General features: G+C 62.1%; 1 protein-coding gene across 1 annotated transcript; it reads left to right on the top strand.

Annotated features, from left to right (window-relative positions):
- Positions 1 to 1,868: 1,868 nt before the first annotated feature.
- On the top strand, positions 1,869 to 12,135 carry CABP7 (calcium binding protein 7). The gene is made up of 5 exons (XM_031443028.2): positions 1,869 to 1,989; positions 9,171 to 9,314; positions 10,087 to 10,199; positions 10,482 to 10,635; positions 10,820 to 12,135. The coding sequence occupies exons 1-5, from the start codon at positions 1,881 to 1,883 to the stop codon at positions 10,945 to 10,947; spliced, it is 648 nt and encodes a 215-aa protein (XP_031298888.1). The 5' UTR covers positions 1,869 to 1,880; the 3' UTR covers positions 10,948 to 12,135.
- The last annotated feature ends 77 nt before the right edge of the window (positions 12,136 to 12,212 follow it).

Raw genomic sequence — 12,212 nt, 5'->3', positions numbered from 1 at the left:
GGGCTTTTCTGACGCCTCACACAACCCCAGCCCCTGGTCCTTATGGACATGGCCCAAAAAGGTTGGAGAGACAGAAAGACAAACAGCTGGGGTCTTCCCTGGCTCCTCTGCAGATTGTTTGATGCTGCTGGGACCCTCCTCCAGAGCTGTGCCCAAGAAGTGCTGGGGCCTGGGCCTGGCCCAGCCCAGCTCAGCCAGGGCTCGCATCTCTCCCTGGGCCCCCTCTCCCCAGGCCCTGAGATAGGGCTATGATTAATCAGCAGCAAAAGCAGAAACAAGCAGAAAAATGTAATCAGCCTAGGAAGGGCAGGGCGGGGCAGGGCTGTGGCAATCAGCTTTCCCGCTGGGGCTGTGGGCTGATTGGACCAAAGAGAGCAGGGAGGGGGTTTCCATGGGGCCTCCAGGGGCTGGGTCTGAAGCTGGGTCCATGGCGAGGCCAGAGGGCCATCCCTTCCTCTATAAATATGCATGCACATCTGAGCACATATGCCCAAACCACTCCCAGCTCAAGGGCCTGCACACTGCCCCCAGCTGTGCACAGGCTCCTGCCCTCCCCTCCTCTGCCAGCTCACAACCTTAGCACACACAGGTGTCCACTCACACTCCCAATACAAATCTGTCTGCACGTGGACTCGAAAACATATGTACACACCCTTGAGGATAACAGATACATGCACACACATGCTGCTCCCACGAACACCAGCCCCCTCACCCCACAAGTACACATGCCCTGTGGCCTCGGAGAACCCTGCATAAAGCATTAGGTCTAACCTGGAGCCATGTGAACTGACACTCACACCAGGGCCTGCAGGCACCCAGCCACCTCTCTGTCCCTCACTGCTTGAGGAGCCAGGAGACAGACCCTGGCTCCCTCTTTGCAGGCCCAGTGGTGAGGGCTCGGGAAGGAGCCAGGACTGGGATTCCACCACTGGGGGCAAGGTCAGGTGGGAGGTCTCAGCCAGAGGGTAAAGGAGCCTGCTCCAGACCTGTCCCCCGCTCCTGCCTGCCAGCCCTGTCCCGTGACCTTGGTCAACGCCCTTCTCTCTCAGCCTCAGTTTCCCCACTTTGGAGCCTCTGCAGGCACCAACACTGTGTGATTCTCTTCGGGGACACAGGCGTCTGGGATCGACCTGTGCTCGCTGTCTCTGGTCCTCAGTTCCCTGCTCTCTGTCTTGGCAAGTGGGGGCCGGCCAAGGGGCTGGAAGGAAGGGTCCCCCCAGCCCCCCCCCCCCTTAGTCCTGCTGGCTGCGGACTTGGTGTGTGTGTGTGGAGAGGGAGCCGCAAGTGATTCTCCGTAGGGAAAAAGGGGAGCCCGGGGCGAAGGGGAGAAGAAACCCCCGGCGGGCTAGGCGCCGGGGCCGGCGGCGGGAAAGGGCGGGCGGGGGTGGGGGGAGCGCGGAGGGGGCGGGCGGGCGGGGGAGGCGTGGAGCGCAGCCAGCGCGGCACAGAGCGAGCGAGCCAGCGAACGAGCAGGGGAGGCAGCGAGAGCCGGAGCGGCGGGCCGGGCGGCCGCGCCGGCGAGCGGACAAGCAGGCGGCGAGCAGCGCGCAGCTCGGAGCGCGCGGGGCACCGAGGAGCCGGCGCGGCGAGCGCAGCGCGCAGCGGCCCGAGCGGAGAGGCCGGAGCGGCGCCGCCCCCGCCGCCCCTGCGGGGCCCGGGCCGGCAGCCCGACGAGGGAGGGGGCGGCATGGACCGGCGGCCCGGGGCCTGGGGGCGCTAGGCCCCTGGAGGGGCGCCCCCTGCCTCGCCGCCGCTGCCGCCGCTGGGCCGCCCTCCGCAGCCGCGCGCCCCGCCCGCTCCAGCCGCCCCCGGGGCCGCCGCCGGCCCATGAGCCCCGACCTCAAAGTTTGCGGCGGGCGGGCGGGCGCGGAGCCTCCAAGATGCCGTTCCACCCGGTAACGGCGGCGTTGATGTACCGGGGCATCTACACCGTGCCCAACCTGCTGTCGGAGCAGCGCCCCGTGGACATCCCTGAGGACGAGCTGGAGGGTGAGTGCCCCGCCGGGACCCCGGCCCGCCGGCCCTCCTACCTGTGCGCCCAGGTGAAGCGCGGACTAGGGGCGTAGGGGGCGGAGGGGGCTGTCTGCAGGTGCCGCCTTGCCAGGTGGGCGCTCCAGAGAGCAGCTGCGCGGGGGGGCAGGACCAGTTCTCACCCGTGGGCGCCGCGGTGGGGGTCGCCAACGCGGAGGGGCGGCCCGGCCCCTGCCCGCGTGGTCCCTCGCGCTGCGGAAACTTGCCGGGCCCCGCAGCGGGGTCACGGGGCCGCGCAGTCCGCGGTGACGGTGCGGCAACGCGGCGGGTTGGGTTGGGGGTCCGAGCTGTGCCCCCTGCGCTGGCCCGGCCGGGGCACCCGCATCCTGATCCCCTCCGCGGCGCCCGCCCGCGGCTCTGCGCTCGCATTGACATTCCGCTCGTGTCGCTTTTAAAATCCAATCTGCTCGGGCAGCGAGAGAAGGGGAGAGGGCGACTGTCCTGCTCTTGCCGGCTGCCCCCAGCCCCTTTTGTGGCCTTAGCCCCATCTTCACAGCCCTGCGGGGACCCCCAGCCCGAAGTGCTGGGAAGGCGGCCCGGGAGGTGGTGGCGACAACAAGTGGCCAGATTGGGCTGCATGGTCGCGATAACCAAGCCTAGAAGGGAAAAGCAGAAAGGCCAGGACCTAAATCTGTCCTCCTGGAGTCCCTCCGCCTCTGGACAGGAATGGGGACCTTAGGCAGCAGGCTAGGTGAGATCAGAGCAGATGGCAGGGGCTGGGGTCCCTGGACAGAGGATTCTGAGGGACAGTGAGACCCTGGGGCCTGTGAGCTCTTCCCCTACTGGGCTGGGGGCAGGAGCTCAGGTTTCCCCTCCCCCTAGACCTCCCAGGGGGCTGTATGGAGTGGAGTGAGGGGCTCTGGGCTGATGGGAGTCTTGGCCCCTTGGGATCTGCTTGTCAGCCTTTGGGGGAGGGGCCGTGATCACCCAGAGACTGGGCCTCTCTTCAGGTATCTTAGTTCCAGGGGTCTCTGAGATCTGGGGCTCAACAGGGCCTTTGGGGGTGCAGCCGAGACACCAGCACAGTCAGAGATGGTGGTGGGAGCATGAGAGAAGCCACGGAGAGAGGTCCATTCTCATCCCTAAGCCCTGGAGGGAACAGATCTTGGGGGAGTTAGACTGGGTCAGGGAGAAGATCAAGAAGGGGAAGGCAGATACCCCCGCCCCCCGCAGGCACTGCACCACAGGCTGTGAGCCACCTGCTTCTCACCACGTCCTCTTGAAAGCCCCCAGAGGTTGGGAGAGCCATGGAAATGGGGTCTGGTGTCTGATGTGGGCAGGACAGATGGATGGGTGCCGCTGCTGAGGCTCTGGCCTTGAACTCCAAAGCCCAATTCCCTGCCCTGTCTAGGCCGAGGCCCAGGAACCAGAACCTTGTTCAGGGCCTGGGAAGAGGAGGGAGTATGATGAAGGCCAAGAGAGCAGGGGATGGGGCACAGGCTGTCTTTTCCCTAACATTGTCTTCTCCTGCCCGGGGCCAGCCCAGACCTCTTACCCGTTTCCCTCTCCACGGGCCCTCATCCATCCCTTCTTCCTGGCCGCTTGGGCAGGGGTAAACCTTGTCCCCACCGCACACACCCCAGGCAGCTTCCTCCTCATGCCTTCCTCTTGCTTCCAGCACCTCACCATGACCCTGGCAGCCCTGCTACGGGCCTCACTGGGTCCCTCCTCTCCTAATCTCCCAGCCCTGGAGGGCAGACCCCAAAGAAGGGGAGACACTGAGGAGAGGCTGGGATGCAGGTGTGAGCAGGGCACAGGGCAGGCAGTGCAGGGGCAAGGAGGCCGCATGCACGGCAGACATGCTGGCAGAAGCCCAGGAACGTTAGTCACCAGCCACGCCAAACGCACTCTCTGCTCTTCTCCCGTCCGCTTCTCCTGGGCGGTGCAGAGCAAAGGGGTCTGGCACAGGAAGCATCTGAAGGGCAGGGCCCTCCCTGGGGCAGGCAGATGCCTGATAGCCCCAGCCCATCTCCTGGCCCTCAGGCAGCTACAGATGGGGACAGGAAGTCCTCCATGATCAACCCCCTTCTTGGCTGCAGGCACTCTGGAAGCCCTCCTTCTAGGAGACCAAGTCTCTGTAGGCCCCAGTGGTCCTTGAATGCCAAGACTCCGTGGGAAGTGTGACCATCCGTGGCACAGATCCCCCTTCTGCCCCCTCCACCTCCCCAGTGTCCCATTAGTGCTCCTGCCCCAGGGTAGTATGGGTAAGACCCAGGCGCTTGGCTGGAAGGACACCCATCGGTGGGAGAGTAATGGGTGCCGAGGAGAGGGAGCCCAGCAGCTTGGGGTGAAGTGCTGCAGACAGTACGTGCCTGGCTGCAGAAATCCAGGGGCAGTTAGTCCAACGGGGAGAACTAGGAAGGGAGGGGACAGTGCCGGGTTAAGGTGAGAGCTTCCTAGCCAAGCAATGGTGGGCTTGAGTCTCTGCACCCTCGACTTATGGAGTGACCTTGGCCAATCACTTGCCTCTCTTGCTTCTGTTTCTCCATCTGTAAGGAGGTTGGCATTGCCCCTCCCCAGCACTGCTGGTGACAGAAGATGAGGTGGAAGTTCTCAGCACAGGGCTTGGTGTGAGTTGGGGCCCAGGGTCCCAGGGAGGGCAGTAAGGAGGCCATGACGGGGCTGGGGGGGTGTCTGTAGGATTGGAGATGGCCCATGAGGAAGGAACACAGGTTATGCCTGCAGGAGGCCAGACCGGAAAGGCAGGCTGGGGGAGGGGCTGGGTGGAAAGGGGGCCTTGAAGGGCAAGTAGAGGCACCTGGGGACCCGTGGATGGCAGTTGGCAGGGTAGACATGGCTGGGCAGAGCTGGCCTGGGGCCACCTGTCCCCTTGAGGCAGAGATACAGGATCTCCCAGATTCTCCCTGATATACACAAAGAGCAGAGACCCCCCAGGGCCTGTGGGAGCACTGAGGCTGGGGGCATCTGTGGACTTGAGCACCTAAGGATGGGAACTGGGCAGCTGCAGGCTCTAGCCCAGCCCTGTTAGAGAGAGGAGGAGGAAGACAGACCGACAGGCAGCCACCAGGGCAGGGTTCTGGGCTTTGCATTTGCCTGTTCCGTCAAATGGTGGAGTCTGCATTGACAGTAGGCAACTGGGGGCATTCAGGATACAGGGGGCAGGGGAGTCCCTTTTCCTGCCCCTCTTCCCTGCAAGCCCATCAGCTTCCTCTGTGCAGGCCAGGAACTCAGGGAGGCCAGAGTGGTGGCGCTCGGGGCCAGTGGCAGTGGCAGTCGCCGCAGAGGACAGACACTGCCCCCCTCAAAGTGACCTTCAGCCCGTGTGCCCCCTCTCTGGACTCCTGCTCCCTGAGACCTGGCATTCCTGGGGGCCTGCTGGGGACTCTGGCCCTGATGCAGCTCCACATGCCCGGGCCAGGGAGGGGACTGGGGTTTCAGGCTGGAGGCGGCAGGTAGGAGACAGTGTCAGCCTGGAAACCCAGAGGCCCTGCCAGCCCTTCCCGGACCAGGCATCCGCATGCCAAGATGGAGCCCAGCAGGCTGCCCCAGCCTCACGGGGCGGAAACAGCAAGGCTTCTGGGGAAGCGCACCCAGCTGGGGTGTGCCCATGGCAGCAGCAGGGAAGTCACAACCCTCACCCCACTTGGGGAGCCCCCAGCAGAGTCACCCGGGCAGGAGTCATGTTCCCATCTCACAGATGAGGCTCTTGAGATTCAGAGAGGGGAGTGCCTCGCCCAGGACACTTGGCTGACACATGCCAGAGCCAGATTCCAAACACAGGCCCGCAGCCACGCAGGCACCAGGGAAGGTGGACCTGGAGTCCCAAACTCACCTAGTCCTCTCTCTCCTTCCGGCTCTGCCTGAACGTCTGGGGGGTTCTAATTTGTAGCATCCTGTTCTGAGCCAGGCCCAGCCCGGCCAAGCCCTTACACACCTGATTTTCTTATTTAGTCTTTTCCGCAGCCCCATTGTACAGGTGAGCAAACACCTGCTCAGGGCCACCCAGCAGGGATGTAGGAGAGCTGGGATTTGACCCTGAGTCTGTGTGACTTGGAGCTGATTCTCTGGCAGAGAAGGTGATCCCTGAACTTGGCCTCAAGGGTCAGCAGGTGCTGGGGCACTGCTCTTGGCAAAGGTGAAAATACAGAGCAAGACTAAGGTGTGAGCTGGACGCGCCAGGGAGGAGGGGCTGAAGGGATCTTGGATGAGGAAGTGGCAGTCTTCGGATCAGTCTAGTGGTCTTGGGAGGTTAGTCCTGCCTGAGAAAGTGTCGCCTCTGGGCCTGTTGCCTGCCCACATTCCCCAAGATTCACCTGCCTTGGAACTGTCTCCTATCGAGCCCAGTGCGTTTTCTCGGGACTTCCAGAAGGAGGTCAGGGGTTCCAACTGAAGCATCCCTGGGCTCTGCAAGCCACACCTGGTCCCTGCCAGGGTGGGAGGGACAGCTTGGACCCCAACTCCTTGCAGGAGAGAGAGCCAGCACCCATTACAGCCACACTGTGGGTCCAGAATTTTGCCATCTCACCCTGAGGACCCAGAAAGGTAGGGTGCCGCCCTGGGTTCCCACTTCCCAAACCAGGCCGTGACATGAGGGGTCTGAGAACAGTTCCCCCACCCCTGACCTCGGCTTCATCCCCTTCACCTGTGGCGGCCCAGGGGGAGGAGGGGGGGTCCTTAGGGGCTGCACAAGGGAACAAGAAGCATCCTCAGCCTCCCTTCTGCTTCTTGCCTGCTTGGGGAGTAAAAGTGAATGCTTGCCCTTGCTAGGATCATTTATAAACTAAGAGTAAGTGGGCTCTGAGTGATGGCCCCCCATCAAGTGGAACGTGAACTTCTGCTCACTCCTTTGTCTGTGCTCCAGATAGGTGGGTTCCCTGCATCAGCCATTCATTCACTTAACCATTTATTAGCAAATGGTTATACCTGAAGAACAGATACTGTTCCAGGTCACGGAGACACAGTGGTAAACAAGACCCACCTGGTCCCTGCTCCCATGGACTCATAGTTCACAATCCAGCGTGGTTAGGAAGGAATCCTTGGGGAAGAGTGGGGTCTAAGAGAGCCCAGAGGAGGGCCACAGTTGTCTGGCAGGGGCAGGAGGGCACCAGGGATGTGATGCCACCCATGCTGGGAACCAGGGGTCCATCAGAGGTCACTATGGTGGGGGGAAAGCATTCCAGGCCAAAGGAGCCTCATGTGTAAAGGCCTGGAGGTGGAGCAGCCCTGGTGCCCATCAGGACTGAAAGAGCCTCTTGGGCTGGAGTTCAGGACACCTGAGGTGGGCAGAGCCTGTGGCTGGGTCAGGAGGACAATGGTGCCAGCCAGAGACCTAAGTATGTTGTGGAGGGGTGGGCAGGAGTGTGCCTGGTTGCATGGTCAGTGCCTGCATCTCTGCTCAGAGACTCCCAGGTGATTGGAATCCCCTCAGCAGCCTCTGTAACTGCTGGGCCTCTGCTCATACATGTCTGGAGATGGGGTGCTCACTGTCTCCTCAGTAGCCCTGGAAAACTTAGACGGGAGTTGGCCTGGAGTTCCCAGAGGCTGGGGTTCACAGAGGCCCCTGAGCCTGGCCCAGCTCTCCCTTCCCAGCTGCTCTCCTGGCCATGGGGCCACTGGTTAGGAGACCAGGTTCTCAAGCCCTGTCTTGGATGGGTAGGGGGCAGTCCAGAGTCAGAGGGCCTGGGGGCCTAGGCAACTCAAGTGTGGCCCACTGTCCCTGTCTTAGCACGTGTGTCAACTGGTGGAAGCTCTAGGCCTTAGGTACAGACACTAGGTAGGAAGAGCTTGATGAAGTTTGGGGTTCCAGCCCAAGCGACCTTGCTGTGTGGCTTGAGACACATGGCCACCCTCTCTGGGCTGTAGTGGGTCCAGCAGAATCAGGGAATGACCCCAAGTTGCAGGATTCTACCATCAGTTTCAAGGGTTCACAGACCCCTAAGGCCAGGCCTGGGCCAGCCTAACTCTTGCCCTCACCAGAAACAGCCCTGACCCCACACTGACCCTGGGCTGGCCACCTAGCCTCTCTGGGCCTCGTTTTCTGGGTATGCAGCGTGGGGGCGTCTTGTCTGTCTCTACTTCCAAATCCATGCACGCACATGCACACGCACAAGCACACACACGCATGCACAGGCACACAAGCTCACTTCTGGCTGCTGAAGCCCCACCTAGGGGAACAGTTTAGGCAAAGGTGAATTGAACAAGGAGACCCCCGGGAGCTGGAGCAGAGAGGGTGAGGGTGGATTGAACAGGAAATGCTCTGTAGGACCCTTCTTGGGCTGAGTAACCATGAAGGGACAGCAAGCAGAGAAACACATAGAACAAAGGTGAATGGGGAGAGGTTAGAACCTCTCAACCCACAACAGTTCCTGGACCTCCTTGGTGAGACTCTTTATCTTCACACCATTACTACCCATTTTATTGTGGGTAAGACTGAGGCTGACCCAAGGTCACTCATTGGGTTGCTTGTTCCCAGGCCCCCAGCCCAGTGCCTTGCTCCCCACCCCTGAGTCACCCAGGTTCTCAGGCCTCAGTCTTCATACAACTAGGGGGAAGAATGACCCCCCGCATCTGAGCTGGCCTGGGCCTGCTGCGGCCCCTCCATCCGTCCTCCAAACCTTACGCTCCAGGAGGCTGTCTGCACCAGGCCGTCAGCCCATTAGCCGGAGCTCCGGCTGCCTCACGTGGGCTCTGTTAACAGTGTCGCTGGGTGTTAACGAGCTGAGGGAGGGGGCGGGGTGCGGTTGGGGTGAGGGGAGCGGGATGGAAGGAGTTGGGGGTGGGCAGGGAAGCCTTCCAGCTCACAGAGGTGATCAGCATCCTGGCTGGCGGCATCCTTCCCTGCACAGTGGGATCCGTGGTACTGGCCACACGGGGTCGTCATGAGCACGTCTGGAGAGGCTGTGGAAGCCTGGCACGCGGAGCTGAGAGCCCTGGGGCGGTCTCATCACTGCTTTGGCCCGGGCACACCTTTGCTGCCAGCTTGGCCTGCCCTGAGCCCCAGGGCAGCAGACTACAGGGGACTCTTGGGCCACCTGCCAGTTGTCTCTGACCAGACCTGCAGGCTCTGGGGTGGATTCCCCATCCTGGGCTCAGGCTGCAGGTTCTGGGATCCTGGGGGTCTGGGAAGTGGGGTCTGGAGGACAGGAGTGAGGTCCCAAACTGCTCTGCTCCTCCCACAGAGATCCGAGAGGCCTTCAAAGTCTTTGACCGTGATGGCAACGGCTTCATCTCCAAGCAGGAGCTGGGCACAGCCATGCGCTCCCTGGGCTACATGCCCAACGAGGTGGAGCTGGAGGTTATCATCCAGCGGCTGGACATGGATGGTGAGCACCCTCCCGCCTCAGTCTCCTCACCCCTCACCTGGGGGGGCTGAGCCAGTGAGCCTGAGCCCACTGGGGGCCTCTCACTCTCCCCACTCCCAGCCACCTTCACACCCAAGGCAATTTGCAGCCAGGTCTGGTCCCATTTCTCAGCCTGGAGAATTGAGACCAGAGAGTGTGACAGCCCCAGACACACCAGGGAGTGGAGACTCCGCACCTCTTGCCCCGTATTCCAAGAAATTTTTAAAGTACAGAAAAGTAGGACGGATATACTAGATACCCTAGTTCCCGTCACCGAAAATAAAAAATCATTTCGTTGAATTTGCCACCTGGCATTTTATTAAGGAAAAACTCATTAGAACCAGTAATGCCCAGTCCCCTCCTCTTATCCCTCTGTGGCCTCCTCCCCTGCCTCCTCTCCGCCCAGAGAGCAGGTGGGGGCTCGTGTAGGTGGTCCCCTATCCCGAGTTTCATTTCCTGTCCGTGTGGTGGAGAGGGTGTTGGGCCCCACACTGGCTCTGGGACAGCAGCAGGTGCTGAGAAGCTGTGTCGGGTTCGGAGTGAATCGTGTCTCCCACAAGCGAGGCCCAGCTGCTGCCTTGCTGGGTGGGGCCTCAGCACACTTGGTGGCTTCAGCATCAGCCCAGAGCCTGGCACATTAGGTGCCCCCAAAACTGACTCAAGGCTCCGGGGAGGGGCCCTGCCTGAGGTCCCACAGTAGCCCAAGGTGCCCAGGTGCAGCCTCACCAGCTGACTGGACCTGCGCCTGCTCTAGGTGATGGCCAAGTGGACTTTGAGGAGTTTGTGACCCTCCTGGGACCCAAGCTCTCCACCTCGGGGATCCCAGAGAAGTTCCATGGCACTGACTTTGACACTGTCTTCTGGAAGGTACATCCTGGCTGACTGGGACCCAGGGTTGTGTGCACAATGGAGGGCTGTAATAGGGCCCACACTGTAAAGGGGGGTGACACCTTCAGGCTTCTGTCCACTGATGTCTTGTCTCCCAGAGGGCCATAGGCTTCCAGGGGAGGCCAGTGTTGGTCGAGGACTCAAGGAATAGAATGAGTGCTTCCCAGCCCTCCTGAGTCTGGAGGCTTGTGTGGCCACGGGTGCAGGGTGGGGCTCATGGTGGTGCTGGCGGCCAGAGCACTGTGTCTCCCCCTACCCAAGTGCGACATGCAGAAGCTGACCGTGGACGAGCTGAAGCGGCTGCTCTACGACACCTTCTGTGAGCACCTGTCCATGAAGGACATTGAGAACATCATCATGACGGAGGAGGAGAGCCACCTGGGCACGGCGGAGGAGTCCCCCGTGGACGTGGAGAGTGAGTGCCCCACCCCGGGACCCCGCGGGCGGGCCAGCTGCTCGGGCAGGGGAGGGGCCTGGGGGCCTCCCAGCCTGTCCCCCACCTCGTGTCCCTGTGTGCAGAAGTGCAGGTGACCCCTGATTCCTTCGCTTCGCTGTCCCCTTCTGTCTCTCTCTCTGGTGCTCCGGGGGGGCGGCCACAGCCTGCTCCAACCAGCAGATCCGCCAGACGTGCGTGCGCAAGAGCCTGATCTGCGCCTTCGCCATCGCCTTCATCATCAGCGTTATGCTCATCGCGGCCAACCAGGTGCTGCGCAGCGGCATGAAATAGGCGCCACCTGGGCGCCCCGTCTGGCCCGCGCGGTGCATGGGGCACACTCCACACCCACCACCGCCTGCAGTCCTCTCCCTCAGTGTGTACTTCAGGGCCTGAATGTCCAGCAGCCCCACCCCACCCGCCTCACAGGCCTTGCATGGAGCTGTGGCCTGGCTGTGGGGGGCCTGGTGGTGACTCTGAGGACGGCCCGGCCCCGCCTGCACCCTGCCCGCGCCCCACCCTGGTCTGTATGTAGCACTAACGCTTCCCACTGTCCAGGGGCTCTGGGAAATCAAGGAGGAATTTGTACAGGGCCCAGTAGCTGCTGGGGTCTGTTAGGCAGGAGAGGGTACCATGTGCCCAGGACCACACAGCCAACCCATCCCTGTTCCTGGGGCCATGGGGGGAAGTGCGGGGGGCAGAAGCCTCCTTCTGGAGGGGGACATGATGAGGCTGAAGTCTCCTGGCCCTACTCCCTGGCATGGCCTGAGGAAGCCCCTGGCTTTCTGCTGAGTCCCTTCCTCTGACCCTCCTTAGACTCGAACCCAGCTGTCCTCCACACACCTGCCGGGGCTAGAGAATCAGCCCATTTCAGAGATGAGGAGCCTGAGGCTCAGCGGGCTCCCAGATTTGGCCTCAGTTCCCCCATCAGTGGGGATTTTTAGGAAGGGCAGAAGCTCATAGAACATGGAGCATCTGAGGTGTCCCAGCAGCCACCCTACCCTTTGGGCCCCTGACCAGAGGCCCAGTGACCTGAGGGCCACATTACCCACAGCCACCCCAGCACAGAATCTGGAACTGGAGTGCAGGTGCAGTTGAGGCAGGAAGCAGAGCTGGGGCCTGGAGGCTGCAAATCTGAGTAGCCTGTGTGGTCCCCCTACCAATCAGGGGGCTCCTCCATGGCAGAAGCCATCCCTGGTGTTGGTGCCAAGAAGCTCAGACGGACCATTCTCCCATGCCTGGGGCCTATCCTCCTGGGTCCCCGACTGCGCCACCCCACCCAGACCAGAGACCCAGCTCCCAGCCATGCCCCAGTCATGCCATCTCACGCTCGGGCACCAGCTCCACATGGGCAGGCATAGGGGCCGGATGGCAGACGGAGTCCTGGCTTCCCTCCCCGGATCCAGAGCTACTTCTTACCTGGGCGAGTCACAGCCACACTGGCCGCCCTCTGCCTGGCTGAGCTGAGTCTCTGCTGGCCCCCAGGGGAGAAGGGCAGCAGTGCTGGTCACCCCAGAGAGGACCTCATCTCACTCCAGCCCTGCCCATCTTCTGACCCA

This window comes from Camelus dromedarius, chromosome 31 (assembly GCF_036321535.1).
Source record: "Camelus dromedarius isolate mCamDro1 chromosome 31, mCamDro1.pat, whole genome shotgun sequence".
Lineage (NCBI taxonomy): Eukaryota > Metazoa > Chordata > Mammalia > Artiodactyla > Camelidae > Camelus > Camelus dromedarius.
This window is presented reverse-complemented; position numbering and strand designations above follow the sequence as displayed.

Coding starts and splice junctions, on each gene's coding strand:
- CABP7 (XM_031443028.2), top strand. CDS start 1,881: ATGCCGTTCCACCCGGTAACGGCGGCGTTGATGTACCGGGGCATCTAC. Junction 1,990..9,170: donor CCCTGAGGACGAGCTGGAGG/GTGAGTGCCCCG, acceptor CTCCTCCCACAG/AGATCCGAGAGGCCTTCAAA. Junction 10,200..10,481: donor TTGACACTGTCTTCTGGAAG/GTACATCCTGGC, acceptor CCCCTACCCAAG/TGCGACATGCAGAAGCTGAC.